Raw genomic sequence first — 26,070 nt, forward strand, 5'->3', positions numbered from 1 at the left:
GACATTAATGGTGGTCGTGAGCCAGCCTCAACGACCATGTCCTATACTATCTCCTATTTATCGAGCTACTCGGCATTTATTATCCCACCATTTTATTAAATAATATAATCATCTATCCGCCCCGAGCTTCACAAATAAATCTCAAACTCTCACTGTAAGATTGGCGGTTTATTTCCCTTCCATCCACTCCTACCCCACACAAACAACAAAAACCACCCAGCACCTAAAGAAGCCACCCACCAAATCTACAAAGAGGAACACATCACCATCGCTATCCCATATACTCAGGATTTCTACCAAATTCCAAAAAAAAAAACTCTTACATTCTACAACCATTAGGAATATAAACGCCCATCACCACAGACTATGAGCCATTTCCTTTCCTAATCTCTACGCCTGTCATTACCGATACCCCAGACGATATGGTATTTGATTTCTTGGATCGATTGGGAGGGAGGTTTTATATGCTTTTCTCTTGGGTTAATTATAAGCCTAAAGATGACTAGAAATGATGGATAGCCAATACGAGAAAATATGCCTAAAAGCACTGTAATGTAAGCCCCTGGTGTTTGGCTTTGAAAGTTGGATAGTTACCCAAGGAAACATAGATGTTCCCGGCATGTGTAGGAATACTTGAAAGGAATCAGGTTTAAGGTCTTCCTCAAAAATAGTTGAACATCTGATTTACAGTGAAGTATGTGTAGTTTTTATTGAACTGAACATTAATATTGCTCATAGCATAACACATTATCTAAATCGGCATGCACCGTTATAAACATCGCTTAAGCATATACATCTTTTCGTCGTCCTCCGGTCTCGAACCGGAGAAGCAACCCCATCTCTATTACTCTGGACACATCAAGAGAATTTATCGGCCGATCTTCTTCAACTCCAACCACCGCATAGGTGGGTAAACAAGCATCGTCCACGACACACCCACCCAAATACCCAGATCGGCGCCATCCGATCCAACCATCTTGGCAATCGGACCAACATACCAGATTTGGTCCATGCAGACAATCGCACCAGCCCATCCGATCAGGAACGCGGCCAGAGCGGCAATTCCGATCGGCAACTTGGACCGGTCGGCCCAGGCATCCCAGTCAAAGCCACGGGTGCGACGGAAGAGGAATTGCTCCTCTAGAGCGATGGTCAGGTAGATGGTCACCCAGTATCCCATCAGGGCGAGGAAGTTTTCGAAGATGTCGTAGAGGTGGTTCCGGCCACCTAAAGCGCAAGCAGTGTATATGATCACGCCAATGCAGGAGAGGAGCCATCTGGGAAGACGGGCGAGCTGACGGCCCATGATCTGGAAACCCAGGGTGGCAGAGTAGGTTCCGGGAATGTTGTTGGCGATCAGTCCCAGGGCGACAATGACACCCATGAACTTGCCGAATCCGCCCAGCCCCTCGTAGCCGGCCAGGATCAGAGCTCCAGAGGAGGTGTCGTAGGCATCTGCCCAGGATTGGTTGGTAAGGGTACCACTGGCGAGACCGATACCCATGACGTTGGCGAAGGAGAGAGCGAGACCAACTCCCAGGAAGGTCATGATGAAGGTCTTCCACTTGGAGGTAGTAGGAGGGAAGTAGACGAAGAAGTCGGCACCAGCCGGGGCCCAGGCCACGGAACTGGACAGGCAGAGCGAGAAAAAGGTGAGCCGATTGGCGTTGATGGTCTGGGTGTCACCAGTGGAAGAGATGTTGGTGTCGAACTTGGGGCCAGCACTGCCGACCAAGACGAAGATGGCGATGAGCTGGGGAACCCAGGCCCATCTCTCGTAGACGTGGAAAGGCGCCATGCCAAAGACGACGACGATCCAGGTGATGACGGCGATGATGATGATTCCGACCACGACCGTCATGCCGCCATCCGCCACCGCCGACAGCACCTGGCCACCCACGAGGCAGTCAATCATTCCATAACCCAGCATGATGATGATGTTGAGGAGACAGGCAATCTTACTCGGGTAGTAACCCATGAAGTATCTCGCAACGACCTACAAGCAGCGGTTAGCGATCTTTCTTCCCCAGGTGGTGTGAACGTTACTTACCATGGTTCGGTTACCACTCTGTGGCCCAAAGGTACCCATATACGCCACACCGGCCGCACCGAGCAGAGCACCGAATACGGCACAGAGGGAGGCATCGACAAATCCCAGAGAGTAGTCCAGTGGACCGTACATACCAACGGCAATGTTGTTGGCGGTGATGTTGGTACTAAACCAGAGCAAAGTCATCTGCATATAATGGGAAGCGGAGGCGGCATGACGCTCTGACTCCGGTACACGCTCAATACCTCGACTTTCAAGGAACTTGATGGACTGGATGCGTTCGTTGAACCTCGTCCAGGCACTCCCCGAGGATGGAAAGGCAGACATTTCCTTGCCGGTTTCTGAGGGAGATGAGAGTGACTCCACGGCCGGAGGGGCGCGGATGCCTTTCTCCTCATCACGCATAGTATCCGCCATGTTGGGTACACTGATAAAGGTCTGCGAGCTGCCGCGGAAAATGTGCAGAAGCTGAGACCAGCAGATTAAAGAATCAACGCAAGCGTCGAAGAGAAGTCAAGAGGATTTATTGCAAACCCAGCTGCATGATGGAAGAAAAATTAACAGCCGGATGGAGGATGAGGGGAGATTTGCCCCCCTGCACTTGACACTAGAGCAGGGACTAAGTTAAAGCTAAGGTAGAGTTGGATCCGGCGATGGGATGTTGTTGGCGGCGACGGAGAACAACTCCTCTTTCTGTCCGAGTGTGTGTCCCAGTGTCCCTCGGTCCTCGCCGCTTAGCCTTTTTTTTTTTTTTTTTTCTGTTGGCCACGAGGTGCCCGCCAATGACAGGACCCGCGCGGCAGCATCCATGCTTGGCTCGCTTTCCCGCATTGCTTAGCAATTCAAGCTAAGAGATTACTTCATTTCCTTCTCTTCGTTGTCCCCGGTCATCATCTTATTGTGAAGATTAGCCTTTCCCTCCCAGTTCATGATCCTGGTCGTGTACCTTGCCAGGGTCCGGATACCGGATCCTGCCATGACCCTGGCCTAGTCAAAAACCCTTGTCAGGTCTTCTGATTCGGGTTGCTGAATGCTGACATGACCGGCCTAAACCTTCTTAGGGACTAACATTCTGCCGGATCCTCCACCGCCCAGGGGCAAATGGGCTGATGGCGTGCAGGCTGCAGGCCGCAGCGTTCGGCTTCGATTGAGTTTCAGCTACTATCTAACGGTGCATGGTGTATATTAGGTCTCCATTAAGTGGAATGAGTGGGATGGTCTCGACAGAGCTCGATATTAAGAGTAAATAGCTCATGAGGCGATGTCCTCAAGCAGAGTGTGGCCCGTCCTTATCCGAGTGGGGCACGTGCCCCGCTTCGTGACCGGAAGGTCTAGCCGCCCTTCCGTTCTTCCTCTTGAGTCTTGACTTTTGCTTGTCTGCCTCTCTCTCACTGCCAAGGGTCACTGCTTGGACCATTCCTCATCATGGTCCAGGTCCCCACGCCTTTAGTCAAAGTGTCCTCTACTGTGTACAGCTTAGCCTCTCGCACTTGCCCGTCGCTGAATTACGACGCGATTTGCACGGAAGACAATTTATACGGCTTGGCCCGACCAAGTGAAACCTAATCATTCATCCCTTCGGAGATAAAGTGCGAGCTTCATCCTGGACGCGTACTCGTACTTATCAGTCTTTTAGTCTCTGTATTTTCCTTCAAGGGAGCTATCTAGGCTCTCTGATATAATGGCACAACCCACACTACTCCGTTGACTGGTTCTGGAGTGGAGGATGGACACACAATTAATCTATATGGTCGGCAAACTGAGATCCTAGACCCTCGTTTCGCCATCTAGTCAGCTCATCACCACTGGACACTATCGTATCGTCTAATGATTCGAGAACGTGGGTGACCTTGGATGTGGCAATCGGGACGTCCGTCCGCCTCGCTGACTGGCCGACACCGACTCCCAGTGGATGCGCTATTTGGAGCCGAAGCTTAGTCGGGACACCCCGACCATCTCCTGATGAAGCCGGTGTTGCAACGATTGGCAAGCGTCGGAGATTTTCCGAGTCCGTGGTCTTGTTCCAGCCTTGTGGCTGCACTATCCCGTACACGAGCAAGGACGTCACGACTAGCTGGATCCTTTACACTGTTAGCAGTTTTTGGACTCCAATCCGTGCAGACTATCGAACGCACGTTGGACCCCGGCTCGTTCGGCTACGAGGGATAGACTTTGTGCAGACTTTTCTCGTTTATGCAGGGATACAGCCTAGCAGGGATTCCAATCCTGAGGGCCATGCAATCAGTCAGCGACAATGTCGTGGTTTGCCCCATAGCCACTCAGCCGTCCCAATCTACTGCCCGTGCCGCCACCCATGCACGAGAGCACACGAACCACACGAGAACACTTTCAGCAAACTACGTACTAAAGCACATTCATCCCGCGCCAAATTAGTGGTGACTAAGATTTGCAAGCCACCGAGGTGGCAGGACGCCATTTCTAGAAGTTCATAAGCTGGCACCCCGTACATCTAGGCCATAGCAGCCCCGCGACCATGATCCTGTCGATTCTCCTTGCGCTCCCATAAAATCATGTCGACTGATGGTGGTGGTAGTCCGCACGACCTGGTCGTGCAGACCTGGATCATGTACAGCATCGCCATTCTCCTGTTTGTGGTGAGACTGTATGTATACCTATTTTCATCCTTGGACAACCACTAAAGATGATAGGTTTGCCCGATACAAGCGGTTGGGGTTCCGACTCCAGATTGAAGATTATCTCATGGTGATCGCCGTGGTAGGTCGAACACGCCGCCCGGACACAACACTAGACTATGTGCCTCTAACACTCTCAGGGCTTCTATACGGCATTTGTAGTGACGAACATTTCCATCATCGATGGTGGAGGAAGCAACTTATACGAGCCCGCCAGTCTCTACGACACATTTACGGCCGCCGAAATTGCCGCGAGGGTCAAGGGCTCCAAGATTGAGTTTGCTTCTGAAAACGTATGTTTGCTTCGAACCTAACATGAGCACGTCTAATTCGCGATCAGTGTCAGCTCTGCACCATTTACTCGCTCAAGGCTTGTATGCTGCTGGTGCACTTCCGACTCACGTAAGTGCGTTTCCAGCAAACCTCGAGGCTAGCTGACCGGCTTAGGACCAACCTGTGGCAACATCGCCTGGTCAAAATCATTGCAGGGTACACCCTTGTCGGCTGGATCACCACGGAGCTGGTGCTGTTCCTCAACTGTCGCCCCCTGTCCGGATACTGGACACTCCCGCCACCCCATAAAGAATGCTCCACCTACTTTCGCTACGAGGTAGTGCAATGCGTCTTCAATCTCAGCTCCGACATTGCCATTCTGTGCGTGATGTTGCCGATGTTTATCCGCGCAAAGATGCCCTGGAAGACGAAATTACCCGTGGTCATTGTTTTTTCCATGGGTATTGTAGTGGTGCGTCTCTATCCGACTGCTTCCTACTTCCTACTAATTCGGTCATTTGCTATAGATTGCTTGCGCCATCATCTCCAAATACTTCACTTTTTACAACATCTATGACGACAGCTACCAATTTTGGTACCTTCGCGAAGCGTCGATCGGGATGTACGTGACGAACTTGCCATTTGTCTGGAGCCTGGCCAGATCGACCCTTACTTTTTTGCGGACGAGTCAATACACGAACAATGGTCGGTACGACGAAGCGCAGTACGGAACCGACCATGCCTCGAAGGCGCGATGGAAATCGGGGGCGAATTCCCGATCGACTCGGAACATGACGGGCATGTACGACACTCGGACAGGACGAGCGGACGGATTGACGCGCACCGAGAGCGAAGAGAACATTATTGAAATGGGTGGGGTGAGAGGACAAATCACAAACAAGTCGACCGCGTCTGCCGACAGTGACAACACCGATTGGGCTCAGTCGAATGGGCCGGACGACTTTATGATCAGGAAGACGACCGAAATTGTTATCCAGAAGGACTGATGCCAGTCTACACTACGCAGCGTTCAGCAACAGCAGACCCGACAGACCACGATCTGAAGCCCGGCGTCAACCCCTCGTTGGAAACCCCTAATCGACGACAATCTTACGAAACAAAAGCCCCTTGCCCCTCAGGCTGCAGCAATCGCAGGGCCTGCAGCGCAGTCACAACCCCGCTGTCCTGGTTGCGAACCACAGTTCTCTGCGCCGAGGCCCCGCGGGGTTCTCATCCACATCCTTGGATTTGTCCGATCACATCGAGCAACTGGATAGCAGATCAGTTCCACCGTCCATCACCCGTCCAGCCACAGCCATCGAATTTAGGTAATTTATACACCCCCGTGGCCAGTCCCACCGGACGGTACACGTAATGTGCGTCTGCGAGTCTGCCTAGGACTTGACCCCATCTCGGCCGGCGATTTAGCGATCGGCCGACCACGCGGATTTCGCTACATGGTAGGTGCGAGATTCCGATCGCCGATCCCATTTCACCACGATTATTTCTTATGTTCTTGTATATAGATTATGACCCTAGTAATACCTAATGATGAGAGATGACAAGTGTTCCTGTTCCCCCTGAATATTCACCCAGATGGCTGAGCTGAAACCTGGACCGAGTCAACGGAGCGGGTCGGGTCGGCTACAAGCCTACCACAAACCTAGTCTCATCTCTTCACCAAGCCCTCTGGGCGATATCCCAAAGGCTTGTTTTAATCGAGCCTAGTGTCCGCATGGCATGATTAATTCATTCCGACACATTTTGTACTTATCTACTACTCAATAAGTAATAGATAGTACGAAATACTAATATCCTTCTCGTCCAAACCCTCGGGATTGAAACCGGAATACTACTACGGTGGATACACCGTCTGCAGAATCAAGACTCTCAAACTGTGGAGACTAGAGACTCGAGACGGAGACCCAAGCCATCCATCCAGGCATCCACCCACAGACGAGAAGTCATGATGGGAGTGACACTAGTACTAACTGGTCAAGTTCACCCGATGCTATTTTCTAAACTAGATGTCTAGTGCCAGTGGTACCTAGTGGGAGTAGGTAGGAGTTTTACCCCGCTTGGGTGTTTAGGTCTTCACTAGATGTAGATATCTGCGAGTGTGACTGATGGAGGTAGATTCACGGATGAATGGTTGGGGGGCGATACCAGGCTACTTGTGGTGGTACCTACAGTTAGTTAGTTACTACTAGGTAGTAGATAGGTACAGTAAGACCTCAAGAAGTGAATTGCCTAGTGCGCACTACACAGGAACTAAAAAATAACTACCGTGTAGGAACTACTGCAGGGACAACCGGTAGATATTTTCTTCTCGGTTTATTAATTTATAGTTTCTACACGGTAGTTATTTAGCCTAGGAGTGAGAACTGTGCACTCTGCAGAGTGAGATTTTAGATTCTTCGGCTGTGTTGGGGGTTTATGTGCCGATTCATTTACTACTTTGATTTATTAACTATATTAATTCATCTCGGGACTGAATCTTCTCCGGATAATGAGAATGGTCTTGAAATTGGGTGGTTTGGGAGATATGTGTGGGTGTGGATTGTTGTTTGTTTGTTTGTGTGTGTGTGAAGCAATATGGTAGGAGAAGGCAGGGTGGTATGTATACACTACGGTGGTAAGGTAATTAGTTGTATTTTAGCTACTAGAAAGCTCTGCAGAGTAGGGGTTGTGATTCATGTGGGGATGAATTGTCTGTGGGAATACTACAGGGAATAGTTTTTAAGGTAGTGTGGGGGGAGAGTGTTTAATTCTAGTGCGGGTTTATATATTGAGAGGTTTGTTCTTAATGTGGAAAGGGGTTCAGGTTTATGACTCGTAGTCAGGGCCTAAAGAAACATACTATGACTCCCGCACGTAAGGCTGTCTTGAAGTGAGGAGGGAGTAGTATTTATCCTTAGGTCTGATCTTCATCAGATTTACATCTACATAACCGGTGCTTTTTGTGGACTTGGATGTCCTGATTGTCACACGTGTAGGTACTGCTACTAGCTCTTATACTTGGAACAAGAGTAAGATAACATTTATTCCTTTGGAATATAGCTGCACTCATCCTCATAGTTACATAAACTATGAGAACCTATCCTCCGCCCGTGACAAATATTTACTCCGGATTGCCTGACTGAGTATACTCATACGGCTCGCCATTCCACCATGCTGCATGTTGCTCATAAAAGCTTCCTCAAGTGCGGACTGCGTGACGCTCGCATCTGAAAAGTTAGCATAATGCTATGTATAAGAGATCTATCTTACCATCAAGGTCACTATAGCTGCTTCCCATGCTAGGAGTGCCATCGCTTGCATCCCGCCTTAAAGCCAGAGATTGTCGTGGACTCAAATGAGATAGTTCCGCATGCCTTCTCGGACTTAGTGGCCCGCTATGAATCATCCGCCGCGGGTGTGCAACTGGGACTCCAGAACTGGCAGAGCTCGCGGACGATTCCGTTGTCTTTGGTGTTCTCGAAGGGTGGGCTGGTGGGCGTCGGTGTGAGCCAGCAAGGTCCCCGGTCCGCAACGTATTATCGAGACCATCTTGAGATGTCTCATGAGGTTCTCTACCAGGTTCTGGAATAAAAGCAGGAGACTCGTCGTCATCCTCCTCGTCGTCTCTAAAACCAGGTCTGTGGGTCGAGAATGTCCCAAATGGAGGCCTGAATCTCAGTCCGTAACGACTTCCGAACTTATCATCGTCGGATTCTGATTCCGATTCCGATGAGCTGGATGTTATATCATCTTCAAGAGCAGGGGATTTCGGAGCCGATGGCGCCGCAACCTGCTCCCGCTTGCCAACTGGATGTCGAGCATAAGTTTCTCGACTGGGCTCTTTTGGCTCCGCAACGGGAGTATTGTTGCGGAATGCTTCCCGGTAATTCTTTACCTGGTTGACAGTAGTTGTTGAGCTGGTACGTCGCGGTAAAGGAGCTATCATCGACTGTCAGTCATGTCATGACAATGGAAGTCGAGGAATAATGGGGAGTACCTCGTTGTGGGAGAGTATCTTTCTGCTGTAATGAGAGGCGAGAAGGGGCTCGAGGGCCTTCACCGAGTCAGAAATTGAGACGCATACGTATGAAGGCAACCTACCTGCATTACTGGCATTTTTCGTCTCTTGGACCTGAGCCATGCTGCCCGACACTGAACCACCGGGAGCTGGAGAGGCAGGGTTCGATTGCGTGGGCACTTTGAGCATCTGTGCACGGACCTGCGATAGCTGGCGGTCGTAGAGCCATGCTGCCTGTTGTAGCAGGAACTGCAGTGTCACATCGAACCGATCGGCTCTGAGGTCTGGTTAGTAATGGTTCGATGTTGGATGCGACAACGTACAGCGCCTTCCCTACACACGGTCAGTAAACGAAACCACTGCCATTAAGTGCGTGCTTACAGTCTAAATCATCTCCCTTGGGAAGACGGGAGAGAATATCCCAGAGCGCCTGGTCTTTTGCAGCGTTCCATTCGACCTGTTGGGTCAGTAGATGAAGTCGGACGACTAGCGGCACTTACCGGTGGAGGATCCACAAAGTCACCCCTGGGGAAGGGGAGGCGAATAAACACGGTGAACTTGGTGTCCCCGGATTGATTGAGCGACGTCATCGCGTGATCGGATTAGAGAATAGCGCTATTGAGACAAAGCATATAGAGCATACGGATGACCATGTGGATAGCACAGGATGCTGGTGTTGCTACCAGACGTTGCAACTTGCAAGATAGTGGAGGCGGGAGGTGGTGAACACGGAGAGTGACGAACTGCCGCTCGACAGGTCAGGTGCGTTGCAATAGTCGGGGACCCGATGCGGAGGCTATTGCTACACTACTGCCACTTTATGCCATAAGGCACATGATGCATAAATCACATACGGTTAGCCGCTTGCCGAATTGGGTCGCGGCACTATGCTATAAGCCTTAGTATTCCTACAATTAATCCTGGACGAGATACTATGGCTAGAGCTTGTTGATGCTTGCAAAGATCCGTGGATTTGGTTTAGGAAGTGGAATTAGGCCTCTGAATAGACTGTGCCTCCAATTTTATGGGAAGGATTTCGAGCGGGATACTAGATTGAGGCAGCTGGCCTAGGAGAACGTGAGTAAAATGACTTCGACTATGAACGATTCAGCAGTTTATAGAAGATGCTCCTATAAACTATACCTGCTATAGTTGTCCTCAATTAGATGGTCCGACACACGTCGGCAACCACCTTGGAGTACCAAAGCGGAAGGCCTTGGAGCCAGTATACAGTGAGAGATCCGAACGAAGCACGCCATAAGAACTATTTCAATGCATTGGATCATTATTTATGTCCACCCCTGCGGCGGGGTTAATGGTCTTGGCGGAATTAAAGCGGAGTTCAAAGTCAGCCAACGAATACGAAACCAACTAAAGCGAAGCTAATGCGCCTACGTCAGTTCGTCTGCCTACAAACTTATCATTAATAATATACGACCCCACGGAAGGCAGCAGCTGCGTCGTCATGAACACCGGAGCAAACAGCGGGATTATGGGCGCTACAGCCATTGATGCATCCAGGCATCCAAAGGTATACGCATTTTGACGCAGCCAAGTGTCCAATGGAATTATTGCATATGTCCGCTTCCTTGATTGACCATGTCGTAGAGAAAGCGATATAAGTAGGCAGTCATATCACCAGCTATGTCTCCATACTTTCTCAAATTCCCATCCTCGACACATCTATCATATTTCTGCCATAGTCAACATGTCTGACTTTTTTACTCCTCCTAAGCCTAAGAGTCTCCTGGGTTTCCACCAGGTGCTATCTCCCACCGGCGGTATCAAGGTATCCCCATTATGCTTAGGCTCCATGAACTTTGGAACGGCTTGGTTAGTTGCTCAGCGTATCCTACAGGAATAGTCCATTGACACACCCCAGGGAGAGCTACATGGGCGAATGCAGCAAGGAAAATTCCTTCGCAATCATGGATACATTCTTTGAAAATGGTGGCAATTTTATCGATAGGTAAGTCTACCTTACAGCCATCATCTACCCTCTGGAACAAACCGCAGCTCACACTCCCAGCGCCAACGCCTACCACGACGGCCAATCCGAACAATGGATCGGAGAATGGATGAAGCAACGCGGAAACCGAGACCAAATGGTGTATGTCCACCGCCTACCCTCCCATTCCAAGTTCCAACACACACTAATCTAATAACAGCATCGCAACCAAATACACAACCGGCTGCCGCCGCGCCCACGCCGCCACCGAGCCCATCCAGTCCAACTTTGTCGGCAACTCCATCAAATCCATGCACTTATCCGTCAAACAGAGTCTCGAGAACCTTCAAACCGACTACATCGACATTCTCTACGTCCACTGGTGGGACTTCACCACCAGCGTGGCGGAGGTCATGCACGGTCTCAACGCGCTCGTCCTGGCCGGGAAGGTCCTCTATCTCGGTATCTCGGATACCCCGGCTTGGGTGGTAGTCAAGGCGAATGAATATGCGCGCTCAAATGGACTACGAACATTCTCCGTCTACCAGGGTAGATGGAGCGCGGCGGTCCGAGATGTAGAGAGTGAGATTGTGCCCATGTGTCGGGATCAGGGGTTGGCAATTGCCCCATTTGCGTCCCTGGGTCAGGGACGATTTCGGTCTGCGGAACAACGGCAGGAAGAATATAAGGGTTCTGCACGGGGAGCGGTGCAGACGGAGGCGGATATTAAGATCTCCGATGCGTTGGAGGAGATTGCTAAGCGGAGGGGGACTACCATTCATGCTATTGTGCGTTCTTCTCTCCTCCCTTTACTTTCCGTTTATTACTTGCTTGGCACTGACCATTGGAATAACATATTGTACAGGCCCTCGCATGGATCCGCTTCAAAACACCCTACGTCTTCCCTATCATCGGACAACGTAAAGTCGAGCATCTGAAGGCTAACATCGAAGCACTGAAGATCGATCTGTCGAAGGAGGAGATGGATGAGATTGACAACGCCACTGCATTTGATCCCGGCTTCCCAATGAACTTCATTCTTGGTGATAGGTTCAGTACCTCGTTCACCGCGGCGGATGTTTCGGCGACGAGATGGACCGCTTATATCGATGCTCCTACTCCGGCAATGCCGGTGAGACCGCGGAAGGATTTCTAGGTCGATGAGATGGTCTGCATATAGTTCGTCGTATAGTTAAATTGATATAAATTGAATTTGGAATGTGGTAAATGCACCTTTCATGGCGTATCAAGTGATTTTAATGAGTGCAAATACTTGGTCGTGTGTAGAGTTTCGCAAGGCTCATTTCTGTAAGTGAAACTTCGTTGTAATTCTTTTGGTGTTCGTTGCTCAGATCAGAAATAGGAAGACTAAGAGAATTCTCATGAGACTTGAGAGCATAGTCAGATATCAACCGTAAATTGGTCAATGAAGAATTCTTAGCAGGTTGATGGGGTATTGCTGTACACAAACAATACAAACAGTGTTAGGTGAGGTGAGGCCAAACAGAGCTGGCCACATGATTCATCATTGTTTACTTCCGGAGCTTTCTTCTGGACAAGTTGTACTTATGTATTTTTAACCTACACATTTGATGCAAACCAGAGATTGTATGCTTCATAGCCCTACCTGCCTCTCGAATCCCAAAGTCTCAATTCCTGGCATCGAAACCTGAAGTGTTTTGTCTGAGTCAAAACTAATCGTCGCCCAATTCACCGTGGAGAGTCTGACTGGACCTTTCACTGCTACCAGGCTTGTTCTTTATGTCTGAAATTTCTTTGCAGACCACATGATGCCTTGGAATTTTCTTCCCACATTACCCTTTCCTCTCTCTCAAAATCTAGTCCTTTTCCTAATGTCTTCTCTCCTCACCTCCACCTCACTCAGCGTTTATGCTCGCCATCCTCTCAGTCTTCCTGCGTCTCTTTAATTGCTAACCCTCCAAAATGACCGCCGCAGAGGTTGCAAGCGACGGTAACCTTCTCAACAGCTCGGAGCTGTTGAAGAAGATTGATAAGCTCCGGGAAAAAAACGTGGGAAAACATGTTCCTCTCCCTCAGGTAGAATCTCCAGCCCCTGCTATATGTTTCTCAGATGCCAATCTCCATATAGCTAGTCGTCGTCGGAGACCAGAGCTCGGGAAAGTCTTCTCTCCTTGAGAGTCTTACCAAAATTCCATTTCCTCGTGATTTGGAGCTCTGCACCCGATACGCTACACAGATCACCTCCCGCCGTGAGACCGAGTCATATGTTGAAATCTGCATCATCCCTGCCCCTGATGCCTCTGTTAGGCACAAGACAAAGGTCCAGTCATTTAAAAAGACACTTCAAGGCACCGATGATTTCCGTTCACAGTTTCCATCCATTTTGAAAGAGGTTCAGCATCCACCAGACTCAATCATGCCTGTAACACAATCTGACAGACTTGTAGGTTAACGACTATATGGGAATTCGTTCGGACCTTTCTTCCAAGGACGGGTCAGTCTTTAGTAAAGATGTCCTACGTATTGAGTTATGCGGGCCGACAGAAGACTATCTCACAGTCATCGATGTGCCGGGGATCTTTAGGGATCCAACAGACGGAATCACCACTGACAATGATATCGAGCTTGTTCGGGATATGGTCAAGAACTATATCAAAGATGCACGCACTGTCATTCTGGCCGTACTGCCAAGCAATGTAGATATTGCTACCCAGGAGATTCTCAAGCTCGCAAAAGACTATGATATCCATGGGGAGCGTACTCTTGGGGTTCTTACAAAGCCTGATTTGGTGACAGAGCAGAGTGCCAAGGCAGGCTTGTGCGCTTTGGTATTGGGACACAAAAGACCGCTCACACTAGGATACCATGTTGTGAGGAACCGTGGGGCGGATGACAACGACTCGTTTGACCATGGAGCAGGCGAGAGAATGTTCGACAGCAACCCGTGGAGTTCCTTGCCAAGGGACAGAATTGGCGTCCAAGCCCTGCGGCGACGACTCGGTGAGCTTCTTGGTCAGATTACGGAACGAGAGTTCCCAGAGTTGCGTAAGGATCTCAGGATTCAGATCGATCTGTGCCAGCAAGATCTGGATCACCTGGGGCCTGCGCGTCAAACCGAACACGAACAGCGTGCATATCTGAGTGGAATCGCACGTCGTTTTCAGAACCTCGCCAGGGCTGCACGCGATGCTCATTATTCAGATGATAAAGCTTTTGAACAAAGCGAGTTCAGGCTTTTGACACACATAGTCAATCTTTCTGACCTATTCAGCTCAGTCTTCCAAGAGAAGGCCCACCTACGTTGTTTTGAACATCCTGCATTGGCTACAGACGATAGCGTACAAAGTGAAAGTGGTAGTGAGCCCACCGATGCTGGCAAGGAAACAAAAGACTGGGCTCGTCTGAACGCCAAACAACGCGAGACGTATGAAAGCCTTGATCCTGGACACTTCCCTGAGCTGGAACATATCATCAGCCGCGGTACAGGGACTGAAGATCCTGGGAGTGGCGTCAAAGATTGGATCGAAGAGCTCTATCTGAACTCTCGTGGACTTGACTTGGGAACCTTCGGCGGTACTATTCTCTCTAGCGCTTTCAAAGAGCAGACCATTAAGTGGGAACCCATGACCCGTGAATACATAAGTAACACAATCATGGTTGTTCACCGGTTTCTGTGCATGGCGTTGGGCAAAGCTTGCGCCAACCGCCAGCTGTATGACAGAGTCTGGTCGAGCATTCTGGAAGATCTCCTCGAAAGGTATAAGACAGCCATGTCTCAGGCCCTGTTCCTTTTGTCAGTTGAGAGGAACCGCCGACCTTATACCCTCAACAATTCCTTCAGCGACATCCTTCAGAAGATGCGTGGTGCTCGGGTCGCCAAGATGTTGGAAGGAAATGCCCGAGGCGAGATGAGAAAGAACGAAAATGGTTACTGGGCATCCTCTACCAAAAAAGTAGTGGATCTCGAAGCAGTCAAGGAAGCCGCCATCAACCAGGGCAACGTCGAGCATGTCAAAGAGGAAATTCACGACATCCTTTGGTCATACTACAAGGTTTCCCGCAAGAGGTTTGTGGACAGTGTCTACATGCAGGCGGTCGAGCATTGTCTCTTGACCGGACCCGATGGCCCCCTTGAAGCTTTCAGCCAGGACTGGGTCATCAATTTGACTGCCAGTCAGCTGGAGGCGATTGCGGGAGAATCGCCCGTGGCCAAGGCGCGACGGGTGAACCTGATGCAAAAGGTGGAGGAGTTGACTGCAGCTCTGCAGATCTTGAAATTTTGATTACCTTTTATGTTTATTTGTTTACCATTTGATAGTGGTGCAGTAGTAATAATAGGATTAATAAAGGGACAAGTTGTTCGTTGACATGCATCAGTAGTAGTAATGCCCGATGGCCAGTATGGCTCGGGACGGGGGCCGAAATGTAAGAACCGAGGACCGGAGAAGTGCGTCATATCCCGAAGGCGGTGAAGTGCCCCTCCCGGTGAGAAAGTGAACCGCGACAGTCATCGCCCCTTCACCATCTGCCAGGTCTGAGATATCTCCTTGCAGGACCAATTATTCCTCGATTGCGCTGAATCCTCCGAATATCGGTGGATTGCAATCCGTTGGGAACGACGTCCCCATCCTCCGAGCTCAATTGTGGCGGTTGAATTACTTGCGACGCATCCCACCGTGCTCCGAACTACCCGGCACATGTCAGAATATAGCCAGCGCCTCTCCTGAATTCGCTCGGATTTCCTTCGTCGATCGGGTCTTCCGTTTGCAGAAACAATCCTATGAGCCGGGCATCCTTCCAGTCCTCCGTCGTTGACCTCGCCATCCTCCGACCGATACAATAGACTCCGATCGCGTTGATAGATTGTGAATTGGCATTGGATAACATTCTAGTCGCATCGAAGAATCCCTTCGCACAAGATGACGTCTGCTCCGACACCAGAAATGACGCCTGCCGAGGCCGAGTCGGTCTACTTCAACAACTACCCTCCGCCCAAGTCCCTCCCAAAACATGAAGCCCTCGTGCGGGCTTTTGTCGACTACCATGTCCAAGCGAACCGGCGCCTTGTTCTGGTGACATCAGGAGGCACCACAGTTCCTCTTGGTTCGTGGGATGGATCGTGCGCCCGAGAATAATTCTGACGATGTGCAGAGAACCAGACCGTTCGCTTCATTGACAACTTCAGTGCGGGCACGCGCGGTGCCGTGTCGGCAGAATACTTTCTTCAGGAGGGGTATGCGGTGATTTTCCTGCATCGGCAATTTAGTCTGCTTCCGTATTCGCGGCACTACAGTCACTCGACAAATTGCTTCTTGGATTTTATGGACGAAGAGGAAGTTGGGCCGACGGAGGACGGGTCAGATCATCGGCCGATCAAGGTGCGCAGTGAGTACCAGGACGAAATGCGGGATGTGTTGCGAAAGTACCGGTATGCGAAGCGCAACAACCTCCTGCTGCTACTTCCGTTTACCACCGTCTCCGAGTATCTGTTTGAATTACGGTCGCTGGCCCAGCTGATGAAGCCTTTGGGACCTAATGCGCTGTTCTACCTGGCCGCGGCCGTGAGCGACTTTTTCATTCCAAACGATCGGATGTCGGAGCACAAGATCCAGTCGTCGGAGTTGCCGGACCATTTGACGCAGGACGAGGCGACCGGGTCGTCGGACATCTACACGGGCGGGATTGAGCCGCAACCGCCGTCGCGTAGCAAGAAACTCATCATTGATTTGGACCCGGTGCCCAAATTTCTGCATCGGTTAGTGAATGGGTGGGCGCCAGATGGCAGTATGATTGTGTCGTTTAAACTTGAAACGGACCCCAACCTGCTAGTGTACAAGGCGCAGACGGCCCTCCAGCGGTACGCGCACCACCTGGTGATTGGGAACCTGTTGACGACGCGCAAATGGGAGGTGGTGTTTGTGACCCCGGACCCCCCGCACGAGTGTTGGATCCGGGTGCCGAAGTCGCGGCGCAGCAAAAGCATTTCGGGCAGTGAGGCGCAGGTTGGCCTGGCGGAGGCCAAGCGGGCGGGCGAGTCGGCCCAGGAACCCAGTGGGGGCGAGCAGAGGCCGGATGAGAGCCTCACGGCGGAGGGGGTTGAGATCGAGAGTCTGATCATCCCGGAATTGGTCCAGTTGCATTCGAACAGGATTGCGAAACATCAGGCCAAGTCGTAGACATGGTTGCGAGTCCGAAAAGTGAGACTAGTGCTTGGGTTTCAGGAGCGGTTCTGGAAGCATGACGAATGCAATACCCTGAGAGAGGGTCTTTTTCAGATAGATTAACAGAGGTCTACTCAGATGGAGTACAGAGTACAGAGTAGATACGGAGTATGTAAGATGGAATTGTGCCTTGACCACCGTCGTACTCGTAGTGCTGCTGTCAGACTTTAACAGCCTCCATCCAGGGGCCAAAAGGTGAATGCGGTGACCTCCCTTCCGAGTCGCTCTCCTTTCCTCTCCTTTCCTCTTCACCCGAGGATCTAATGGTCCACCCAGAGTCACTCAGCCCATGTGATGAATCAACTGTACTCTACCGTGAACAGTGTAGAGTATACTGCGTGGAGCATTGCAGCATTGCAGGATCACGCACCGTTACAAATATGAAGCGAGCAACTTCTGACAGCTTCACCGGCTGACGGGTCGTCAGGGGCGGTTTCAGGTTGCAGGTTGCAGGCCCAGCAATCCATGGGTAGGCGCCGCGAGGCCCCGACTAGCGATGGATCGAGCTCCATTCTCCAGTCATGGGCTGCCATTCCGATGCTAACGCGTCATCGACAGTTAGGAGCCCTCCAGATCGCCCGCTGCGTGGGCCGATCCTCGCCGCCTACGTCCCTTCCTAGTTCCTACGTCGCCATCCCCACGTCCTCGACCAAATAATAATCATCGATCCTCATAACGTGCCCGTGTCGATCTCGAGCATTTGCTCTCTTCTCTTTCTTATCCTGTGCCTCCTTTCTCTCCCTTCTTCTCCCTTCACTGCCAGGGACTCCGATTTGTCTGAGCTCCGTTCCTGCTGTCCCCAGGAATCCTCCAGCACCACCCGAAACAATTGCATTATTCGCGGCGCGACATCGGAAATGCGAAAATATCTTGCCCCAAGCTGGAGGATAGGTCGATAATTTGTTTCAGTTTTACACAGTACTCACCAGCGTCTCCATCGCTCCGCTGCAGGTCGGCCACCGCTCAACCCAAAATCATTCCCCTCCCAGCGCTACGCCACAATGGCCGTCCGTCGCTTTCGTCGCATCACAATCCTCACCTCCCTCCTGGGCATCTTCCTTCTCTACCACTTCCTCTCCATCCGCCCGGAGCTCTACACCCGCAGTGGCCTCTCCCACCCTCGCGCCCCGAGCAGCACTCCGACTGCCGCCCCGACTGAGATTCCGGAATGCCCCTCCCTCGAGGGGATGGAAGACGTGCTGGTGGTGATGAAGACCGGCGTCACCGAATCCCTCAGCAAAGTTCCGGTACACTTCCAAACCACCCTCCGCTGCGTTCCAAACTACATCATTTTTTCCGACTTTGAAGAAGAAATCGAGGGCGTCAAAGTGCACGATGCGTTCCTCCACATGGACAGCACGGTCAAAGATACGGTCAGCGATTTCAACCTCTACAACCGCCTCCGCGAACAAGGGCGCGCCGGGCTTGAGTCCGCCGACTTTGCTGATGAAGCAAACTCGAACATTGGCAAACCGAATAACCCAGGGTGGAAGCTGGACAAATGGAAATTCCTGCCTATGGTTCAAAGGGCTCTGGCACATAAGGACAATGCCAAATGGTATGTCTTTATGGAGGCAGATACCTACATTTCCTGGTCGACTCTTATGCAATGGCTCTCGCATTTTGATCCAAAAGAGCCCACCTACATTGGCACTGAGACCCAAATTGCGGATGTCATCTTCGCCCATGGCGGTTCCGGCTTTATTGTCTCCAACCCGGCGATGCAGCTCGCCTCGAACGAGTACGCGAGCCGCACTGTGGAATTGAACGAATACACCGACTGGCACTGGGCAGGTGACTGCGTCCTGGGCAAGGTTCTCGCTGATGCCGGAGTGCCCTTGCACTATTCGTGGCCGATCCTCCAAAATTCTAATGTCGGAGAACTGGACGAGTTTGCCAGAGGCTTCTACCGGAAACCGTGGTGTTTCCCGGCGGTAGCATTCCATCATTTGTCCCCTCGTGAGATCCAGGATCTCTACGAGTTTGAGAAACGAAGACGCCTTGAGGTGAGCCATCATACCTATTGCATCCAACCCCGCTAACCATCTACGATAGACCGACAGTCCTGTGCTTCTTCACCGCGACGTGTTCAAGGAACTCATCTTCCCGGAGCTCTCGAATGTTCGTGATGACTGGGATAACCTGTCTGACCAGGAACATCCGACTATCACCACGTTCCACGAGTGCCAATCCCTGTGCTCCAACTCGCGCGACTGTGCGCAATTTGTTATGCGGGACGGCATCTGCTTCACTGGAGAAACACCCCGACTGGGCGTGAGGAAGCCGACGGCGCGGTCGGGTTGGGTTCTAAGCACGATCGAGCTCATGATGAACCATGCGCCGCGGTGTTCCCGGCCAGACTTTGGACTATGATTCGCGGGCGAATTATCCTTAAAAGTGGGTTGTATTTTATAGATTTGCATTCCGCCTATAGCATTGCATCGCATTGCGGTGATGGCGTTTGGTGCTGGCAGTTCTTGCATCGGGCGTCTGGTATATTCTTTGAGTTTAGCAACTAGTCTTGTTCATCGCAGCACTTTTCCTGTACGTTATCAAGCTCCAAACACAATCAACCAATAGTTGATCATTCTGTTCTCCTTGGGAAGTAGTTGGGTCTACAACTACACTTCTGCTCTCGTGACAATAATCGTAACGAAGATTTCACCACCATCGCGGTCACCATCACTATGACCCAAGCCAAGTTGATATGAGGTCAGGACGACCCAATCGGGGAATAAAAAGGAATAAAAGCCCTAAGTGACACACAGTAGCTTAAATTGAAATTCCAATGAACACTTCTGTTGTTACATATATTATATCTCCGGCGAATACCCTGCTTTACTACTCTTTACTATTACTACTTACAGAGAGCTAACTACAAACCAACCCTCAAAATGCAAGCCCCTCATCCAAAAACAATCTACCAACTCCCTCACTACTATCCCGAGTATCAACCTACAGGAAACAAACATCCTGCATGGTTTAGTCCTTGTACCTGGACCTCACGCAGCAAACTCCTCACTTTTACTATCCTCCTAACCCTCATCATCATCACCCCATCCTCACCACCAAACTCACCACCAACACCAACCCCAGAAACTACATCAACCCCAACACCAAACGCAATCCCCCCACCCCCGCAAACCCCCCAACCTACATTCTAATCGACACCTACACCGGCCATACCTTCTTCGACAAATTCACCTTTTTCACCGAAGAAGATCCCACCGATGGATTCGTCGAGTATCCCCCCCCCCTTGCCCCCCCTACCACAATTTATACCCCTAACGCTAACAAAATCCCCCAGATACATAAACCCAACCCAACTCCAACCCCAACCCCATTCCCAACTCCACTCTCTAAACCTAACCCACACGACCCAAAACACCATAACCCTCCGCATCGACCCCACCCCCTCTCCCCCACCATATCCAAACCCAAATCCATCCGCATCGAATCCACCCCCCGCTACACAACCGGCCTCTTCATCTTCTCCATCCACCACACCCCCACGGATGCGGTCTCTGGCCAGCCCTCTGGCTCAGCGATACCGAGAACTGGCCCCTAAATGGTGAGATTGATGTCTTGGAAGCGACGAATCACGGGAATGGAGGGAATGTGGTGAGTTTGCATACGGGGGGGGATTGCTATATGAACCCCTCTCCTACCCCTTCTTTCCCGAGTTCCTTCGGGTTAGATGGTATGGGAAGAATCCAAACCGGCACCGTAACAGGAAACATAGACGGACGATGTGACGTCGGACCCTCGAAAGAAAACATCCTCGGGTGTGGTGTTCGCGGGGGACCAGAGACCTACGGAGAGGGGTTTAATTCCCACGGTGGGGGGGTATATATCCTTGAGGTTTGTGAGGAGGGGATAAAGGTTTGGGTGTTTTCTAGGGAGGTGGTGCCGGGGGATGTTCTTGGGATTATTGATACCGATACCTACACTTACGACGACCAAGAGACGAAAGGAAAAAACAACAACAAGAAAACAAAATACACCAACAAAAGCAGAGAAAACACTCCCAACCCCCAAACCTGGGGTCCTCCACTCGCGCACTTCCCCAACACAAACTGCAACATTGGGGACCATTTCAAGGATTTGAAAATCATCGCCAATATTGATCTCTGTGGACAGAATGCAGGTCATCCGGCGGTTTATAATGATCAGGATGGATGTCCTGGTACGTGTGAGGAGTTTGTGCGAGGGAATTTGCCCGAGTTGGCGGAGGAGGCGTATTGGGAGTTTGGTGGGTTTTGGGTCTTTCAGGTTGTTTGATTGGGTTGGTTTAGGGAGGTAGGTAGTAGATGGTCTTATTGGGATGGGATTTATTCAGGGATAGTAGTATATACTACTAGGAATGATATTGATTATGGGTGGATGCCACTAGGAACCCCCCCCCCCCCCCCCCGAACGCATATTTAGACTAAATATCTCAGTCAAATACTGCATTTTTTTCACTCTAGAAGCACTTGGTTAGGCCCTTTAAAAGCCTTGATTAAAACCTTGGAAGTACTTAACGGAGTCCTGTACAAGCCCTTGGTTGTGTTATTGCCGCGATAGCTAGCAACATACTGAGCGGGCTCCGTTAGGCTAATAGAATAAGATTTGACTTGACTTGACTATAGGAATAATATGGAACCGAAAAAGAAGCTTGAAGGAAGGGAGAAAAACACTAACTACTGCCTTCTCTTTGTCTTGTTTGTAGGCGCGGGCGCGGGCAAAGTGAGCCCTCATGAGAAAAATGTATAGAATCCTGTGCCGTCGTTGGTATTGTCGCCCTCCCGATTGTTCGGCCATCCGCTGAAAAGTCAATTTCTTCAGGTAGCTGGTCAATCGCCGAGCGCAATCGGTCGTAATGCTGTTGGGCCCAATGATGATAGACTCCCAGCACAAAGTTGTATGAAGCCCACCGCAGGGCTTTATTCTGTCGACTGATCTTGTGAGGCATGACTTCGTCTCGATAATATTGTGTTTGCTCCGGTCCCATGATCGGATAGTGGGCGTATACTTCTACCGCGGCATGATCATGCACTATAGAAAAGCCCAAAATCCGTCGATGTAACTCATCCTCGCGCCCGACAATTTTGAACAGCTCCACTACACCTCTCATTGCACGAGTTATGCTGTGAGTGTTTTGTCGATCGGCAAGTTCCAAACTGACTGTGCTAGATTTGACTTCTGCGGTGAGGAACGGAAAGATCATATTCTCGGTACCCTGCAACACAGAAGTCTCCCCAGACTGACCCAGTAAAGGCTTCAGCTTTTCACGCTGGTTCATGGTCAGTCCCTGTTTGGAAAACCCAGCAGCATAGTCGGGCTGAGGGGTTGGAAGTCGTGATTGGGGTTGCTCTCCCCGTTTCACCGGTTTTACGCCGTGCTGGAGGGCGCTGGACTTGATCCAGGGTTCATTAATGCTTTCAATGAGGCGTAAAGATCCGAGTCTGCCGCGGCACATCTCGAGTTCGGCCGATGGCACAATACATTGAGCGATCAATCGTATAACCCCGGTCTCATTTTTAATGGGTCCTCTGCTTACCACATATTCCAAAGCATCATCATCGAACACTGTCCTAGTTGGGGGTTCAAAAGTCATTTTTTTCAAGCCTTGGTAGTGGTCTTTGTCGATGTCTACCATCCCATCCTCGTGGAATGTCCGGAAACTACCCATTTCTTCAAGTTAGGCTATACACTCGTTCGAAGAATAGGCACGAGCGGCGACAAAATCTTCTGCACCTTGGGCCATAGGGTCAACTTCAGAACATTCGGCAGGCCAGCCGTTGCCTTCAACCCAGCAAGATACAGATCGACCTATGTCAACTTGTCCCAGGTTCCGGAGCAACTATAATGGGGTCAGCCTCCGACTTCCGAGGTGAAAAGTATATACCCACCTCTTTGTTGAGATTCCTTCCTGCGCTAATGGTATTTTGGTGGAGGTCGTTTGTAAGAGGCGATTCTAGATGCTGCGATCGTCCTGCTACTGCTTCCTTGCGTGTCGGAGCTGACCGTTGATTCTATGACAGATGATGTTAACTCCTGTATTTAATCGAGGAAGACATAGATGTACCTCAGTCTTGGCCTTTTGTGTCGATGCCTTCACAGCTGGAGCTCGTGCTGCTGCTGCTCGCGCTCGTTTCTGTGTTGCACCTGACAGTCGACCCTATAGTAGATGATGTTAACTCCTGTGTCGGACCAGAAAGAAATAAATCCGCCTTTATGATAGACTTTCCTACTATCAATACCTTTACAGATGGAGCTCGTGTTACTGCTGATCGCTTCCGTCTTGCACCTAAAGATTGCACCTAACAAGAACCGATTCAGTCAGCTTGGACGGTATGGCCAGGGCTCACACCATACATGTGTCTGTTGAGTTGCTGTCTCTGCAAGCCGTTTCTCAGCCTGCGCCTGCACTATCTTACGGACGCGCTCACTTCGCCGAGGGCCTTGTTGGGCTGACTCTTTCTGTCGTGTTGGACCAGCCATAGAGTATAAGACGAAGGAAGGTGGAATGAATGATTTTCTTCAATAGATGTTGTGTCTTCTGGATAGGACAACAAGAAATCTGACCTGTCTGAACCTTGGTGGGGAGGATGAGAGTCTGTCGCTAGGGCCGGGACAAACGTGGTAGCGAACAAACAAAGCTTCGTTTTGTGCAGATCATCTCGTACCAGACTGTTACATACAAAGAACGCCCAAAATGAATTTACAGGGGTTCCTGGACTTGGTTGCCTCCAGACTGCAGGATCTTGCCATGAAGACATACCGGTATTCTGTTCCGCTCATAACCTGTTCTATTTCGGGCCTTTTCTCTCATGTCGAATGTCTCTATTAGAAGGCTTTCATTGTAGCCGAAAGGAATGAGCATTATATAGGACAAAGAAGGCTGTCGTAGATGTGGTCTGGATCATGCTGGTCAGTTTAGCTTCACCTTCACCACTGGTTTTTCTTTTTTGGGATTCTTTTTGTCAGTCAGCATGTGCAGTTGGCCAAATAGATGGGCTGTGCTGGTTGGAAAAAAGTACGAGTCAGAGGAAGGTAAAGGGGAAAGTCGCACCCAAGATAAGTAATTGTGAACACGACCAGACCAAAACGCATACCACTCATTCTCCAATAAGGGCCAAAACCTAGACATTTCAAAGCCCGAGGCTACGAGGTGGGCTGGAGAAGATCCTCGTATCTTTTGTCAGGCAAGGGAATTCATGCAAGTCTGTCTGCTGGCACAGACTGTTCTGTTGCTGTGAAAAACAAAAGGAAGTTTCAACACAACGAGCTGAACATGTAAAGTACTCGGGTATAAGTTCTAGATATTCTCGGCAGATGCCAAAGGGGCCAAACTATCCAGGAATCCAGATTCACTGCTATCCTCCTCGAACTTCTCTTCCTCCGATGAGTCCAAACCATGAATCTTGCCCTGGAATGACACGGTAAAGTCGAGATTGGGTAGGCTGTCAATTGCAGAGCAAAGTCGTGCAAGGTGCATCGGCGCCCAGTCATGATATACAGCCAAGACAAACTTGTAAGATGCCCATCTGTTATTACTCAAAAAGAAACACCCAACAGGTTCCTGGCAATACTTCACTTGCTCGTCTTGTACGACTGGATAGTGGGCTGCTATGCTCACGGCGTTATAGTTGTAGACAATCGAAAATCCCAGAATCCTTCGGTGTAGCTCGTCCTCTCGCCCGGCCGATTTAAAAAGCTCGACAACACCTCGAAGGGAACGAGCCATGCTATGCGCATTCTTTCTTCTTGCCACATCATATTGCATACCATCGAACTCTGCTGTGAGGAATGGAAAGAACGTATGATATGTACCCTTGAAATCACATCGGTCTTTCCATTGTCCGATGAGGGGTTCCAGCTTCTTGAATTGCTTGAAAGTGAACGCATTCTCGGAAAACCCGACAGTGAATTCAGGTTGCGGTGTTGGAAGTCGTGTCGGCGAATCGCTTGGCCTAGCCCATCTCCGTGCATCGAGTGCCGTATGACGATCGAGCGAATTTGACCGATTCCAACACTCATTCACGTTCTCCTCAAAAATCCCAATCTCGCGGTAACGGTACATCTCAGCATACGCCGAAGGGACGATTAGTTCACTGAGCATTCGAATAACCCAAGCTTTATTCGTCCTGTTGATATAATATTCAATGCTATCAAATGTCTTCTCTCATCAAACATGGTATGTGTGGGAGTCACGGAGTCTCTTTTCAACAGCTTCTGGCAAACCTGTTTATCCTCATCTGCAATCCCTGCTAGCCCAGACATATGACGTACGATATAACAGCCCTTGGATTTAAGGTAACGTATGCATGTGTCTGAGAAATAAGCGTCAGACTTGGCTTCAGATATAGCTGTAGATGTAGATGTTAACAATTGAATAAATCCAGGGTTAGTTGGAACAGAACGAGTCCCCCACTCTTCAGGGCAAAATTCAAATAGTCTTCTTGGCCACTTCTTCTTCCGAGTCCAGTATTCCACAGGTGCATTCTTGGGGGTTCGTACCTGTTTCAACGGAACCTGGAATGAGTGAGCTTGTGCTCTTGCTTCTTGCGAGGGATAGACGCACCTGTCGCTTGATATTCCCATCTCGATTAGCGAGATTTGGCCGTTGAGACACCTCCAAAGCTGGTTTTGAATGCTGAGATAGCCCTGTCGTTTCTCGCTCTCGCTCTCGCTCTCGCTCTCGCTCTCGCTCCTGCTTATGGTCCGACTCTGGTACCTATGATAATCAAGATCAGCTCCTCTTCGCGATGAATGAAACATAAACGCACTTCTATCTTGACCTCGCTGTCGGGAGTGACGGGCTTCTGGTGTTGACGCTTCTTGGCTGGCTTCTTTGGACCCTGAGACGGTGCTGCGGCTCGCTTTCGTTTATTATCTGGTAGCAGTGTCTGCAGTGAACAAAGTCAGCCCTTGATCGT

General features: G+C 50.3%; 9 protein-coding genes across 9 annotated transcripts; 6 read left to right on the forward strand and 3 right to left on the reverse strand.

Moving 5' to 3' along the window:
* Positions 1–708: 708 nt before the first annotated feature.
* On the reverse strand, positions 709–2,773 carry BO94DRAFT_579519 (purine-cytosine permease family protein). The gene is made up of 2 exons (XM_025615276.1): positions 2,051–2,773; positions 709–1,996 (listed from the first exon to the last, which is right to left on the reverse strand). The coding sequence occupies exons 1-2, from the start codon at positions 2,465–2,467 to the stop codon at positions 869–871; spliced, it is 1,545 nt and encodes a 514-aa protein (XP_025461866.1). The 5' UTR covers positions 2,468–2,773; the 3' UTR covers positions 709–868.
* A 1,627-nt stretch (positions 2,774–4,400) lies between these two features.
* BO94DRAFT_307846 (uncharacterized protein) lies at positions 4,401–6,048 on the forward strand. Its single transcript, XM_025606805.1, has 6 exons — positions 4,401–4,673; positions 4,720–4,786; positions 4,845–4,997; positions 5,045–5,106; positions 5,152–5,449; positions 5,505–6,048. The coding sequence occupies exons 1-6, from the start codon at positions 4,582–4,584 to the stop codon at positions 5,982–5,984; spliced, it is 1,152 nt and encodes a 383-aa protein (XP_025461867.1). The 5' UTR covers positions 4,401–4,581; the 3' UTR covers positions 5,985–6,048.
* A 1,972-nt stretch (positions 6,049–8,020) lies between these two features.
* BO94DRAFT_503823 (multidomain presynaptic cytomatrix related protein) lies at positions 8,021–9,705 on the reverse strand. The gene is made up of 7 exons (XM_025609491.1): positions 9,496–9,705; positions 9,372–9,452; positions 9,319–9,323; positions 9,079–9,272; positions 8,975–9,031; positions 8,248–8,916; positions 8,021–8,204 (listed from the first exon to the last, which is right to left on the reverse strand). Exons 1-7 carry the CDS (start codon positions 9,583–9,585, stop codon positions 8,065–8,067), a joined length of 1,236 nt encoding a protein of 411 aa, XP_025461868.1. The 5' UTR covers positions 9,586–9,705; the 3' UTR covers positions 8,021–8,064.
* Positions 9,706–10,439: 734 nt separating this feature from the next.
* BO94DRAFT_503825 (sterigmatocystin biosynthesis dehydrogenase stcV) lies at positions 10,440–12,167 on the forward strand. The gene is made up of 5 exons (XM_025609492.1): positions 10,440–10,828; positions 10,878–10,964; positions 11,025–11,105; positions 11,164–11,731; positions 11,809–12,167. Exons 1-5 carry the CDS (start codon positions 10,704–10,706, stop codon positions 12,097–12,099), a joined length of 1,152 nt encoding a protein of 383 aa, XP_025461869.1. The 5' UTR covers positions 10,440–10,703; the 3' UTR covers positions 12,100–12,167.
* Positions 12,168–12,887: 720 nt separating this feature from the next.
* Positions 12,888–15,208, forward strand: BO94DRAFT_503828 (dynamin family protein; the record flags this gene model as incomplete). The annotated part of the gene is made up of 3 exons (XM_025609493.1): positions 12,888–13,001; positions 13,054–13,317; positions 13,373–15,208. 3 exons carry the CDS (start codon positions 12,888–12,890, stop codon positions 15,206–15,208), a joined length of 2,214 nt encoding a protein of 737 aa, XP_025461870.1.
* A 247-nt stretch (positions 15,209–15,455) lies between these two features.
* BO94DRAFT_570042 (phosphopantothenate--cysteine ligase CAB2) lies at positions 15,456–17,101 on the forward strand (the record flags this gene model as incomplete). Its single annotated transcript, XM_025614772.1, has 2 exons — positions 15,456–16,028; positions 16,077–17,101. Exons 1-2 carry the CDS (start codon positions 15,845–15,847, stop codon positions 17,099–17,101), a joined length of 1,209 nt encoding a protein of 402 aa, XP_025461871.1. The 5' UTR covers positions 15,456–15,844.
* An 874-nt stretch (positions 17,102–17,975) lies between these two features.
* On the forward strand, positions 17,976–19,721 carry BO94DRAFT_307974 (glycosyltransferase family 31 protein). The gene is made up of 2 exons (XM_025606806.1): positions 17,976–19,152; positions 19,202–19,721. The coding sequence occupies exons 1-2, from the start codon at positions 18,148–18,150 to the stop codon at positions 19,517–19,519; spliced, it is 1,323 nt and encodes a 440-aa protein (XP_025461872.1). The 5' UTR covers positions 17,976–18,147; the 3' UTR covers positions 19,520–19,721.
* Positions 19,722–20,848: 1,127 nt separating this feature from the next.
* On the forward strand, positions 20,849–21,427 carry BO94DRAFT_590928 (uncharacterized protein; the record flags this gene model as incomplete). Its single annotated transcript, XM_025616072.1, has 1 exon — positions 20,849–21,427. One exon carries the CDS (start codon positions 20,849–20,851, stop codon positions 21,425–21,427), a length of 579 nt encoding a protein of 192 aa, XP_025461873.1.
* Positions 21,428–21,824: 397 nt separating this feature from the next.
* BO94DRAFT_478986 (uncharacterized protein) lies at positions 21,825–25,974 on the reverse strand (the record flags this gene model as incomplete). The annotated part of the gene is made up of 3 exons (XM_025608723.1): positions 21,825–22,722; positions 25,326–25,666; positions 25,921–25,974. Coding segments are annotated over 3 exons (1,293 nt in total), but the record flags the coding sequence as incomplete, so codon positions are not given.
* Between the last annotated feature and the right edge of the window lie 96 nt (positions 25,975–26,070).

This window comes from Aspergillus sclerotioniger (assembly GCF_003184525.1).
Source record: "Aspergillus sclerotioniger CBS 115572 chromosome Unknown BO94scaffold_48, whole genome shotgun sequence".
Lineage (NCBI taxonomy): Eukaryota > Fungi > Ascomycota > Eurotiomycetes > Eurotiales > Aspergillaceae > Aspergillus > Aspergillus sclerotioniger.

Bases quoted from the DNA above. Each gene is read 5' to 3' on its own strand.
- BO94DRAFT_503823 (XM_025609491.1), bottom strand. From the start codon at position 9,585: ATGACGTCGCTCAATCAATCCGGGGACACCAAGTTCACCGTGTTTATT. The intron at 9,453-9,495 runs GTAAGTGCCGCT...CTGACCCAACAG, and splicing joins ACTTTGTGGATCCTCCACCG to GTCGAATGGAACGCTGCAAA. The intron at 8,205-8,247 runs GTAAGATAGATC...CTAACTTTTCAG, and splicing joins CAGCTATAGTGACCTTGATG to ATGCGAGCGTCACGCAGTCC.
- BO94DRAFT_503825 (XM_025609492.1), top strand. From the start codon at position 10,704: ATGTCTGACTTTTTTACTCCTCCTAAGCCTAAGAGTCTCCTGGGTTTC. The intron at 10,829-10,877 runs GTTAGTTGCTCA...GACACACCCCAG, and splicing joins ATGAACTTTGGAACGGCTTG to GGAGAGCTACATGGGCGAAT. The intron at 10,965-11,024 runs GTAAGTCTACCT...TCACACTCCCAG, and splicing joins GGTGGCAATTTTATCGATAG to CGCCAACGCCTACCACGACG.
- BO94DRAFT_307974 (XM_025606806.1), top strand. From the start codon at position 18,148: ATGGCCGTCCGTCGCTTTCGTCGCATCACAATCCTCACCTCCCTCCTG. The intron at 19,153-19,201 runs GTGAGCCATCAT...CATCTACGATAG, and splicing joins AGAAACGAAGACGCCTTGAG to ACCGACAGTCCTGTGCTTCT.
- BO94DRAFT_579519 (XM_025615276.1), bottom strand. From the start codon at position 2,467: ATGGCGGATACTATGCGTGATGAGGAGAAAGGCATCCGCGCCCCTCCG. The intron at 1,997-2,050 runs GTAAGTAACGTT...CGCTGCTTGTAG, and splicing joins AGAGTGGTAACCGAACCATG to GTCGTTGCGAGATACTTCAT.
- BO94DRAFT_307846 (XM_025606805.1), top strand. From the start codon at position 4,582: ATGTCGACTGATGGTGGTGGTAGTCCGCACGACCTGGTCGTGCAGACC. The intron at 4,674-4,719 runs GTATGTATACCT...TAAAGATGATAG, and splicing joins CTCCTGTTTGTGGTGAGACT to GTTTGCCCGATACAAGCGGT. The intron at 5,450-5,504 runs GTGCGTCTCTAT...CATTTGCTATAG, and splicing joins TTTCCATGGGTATTGTAGTG to ATTGCTTGCGCCATCATCTC.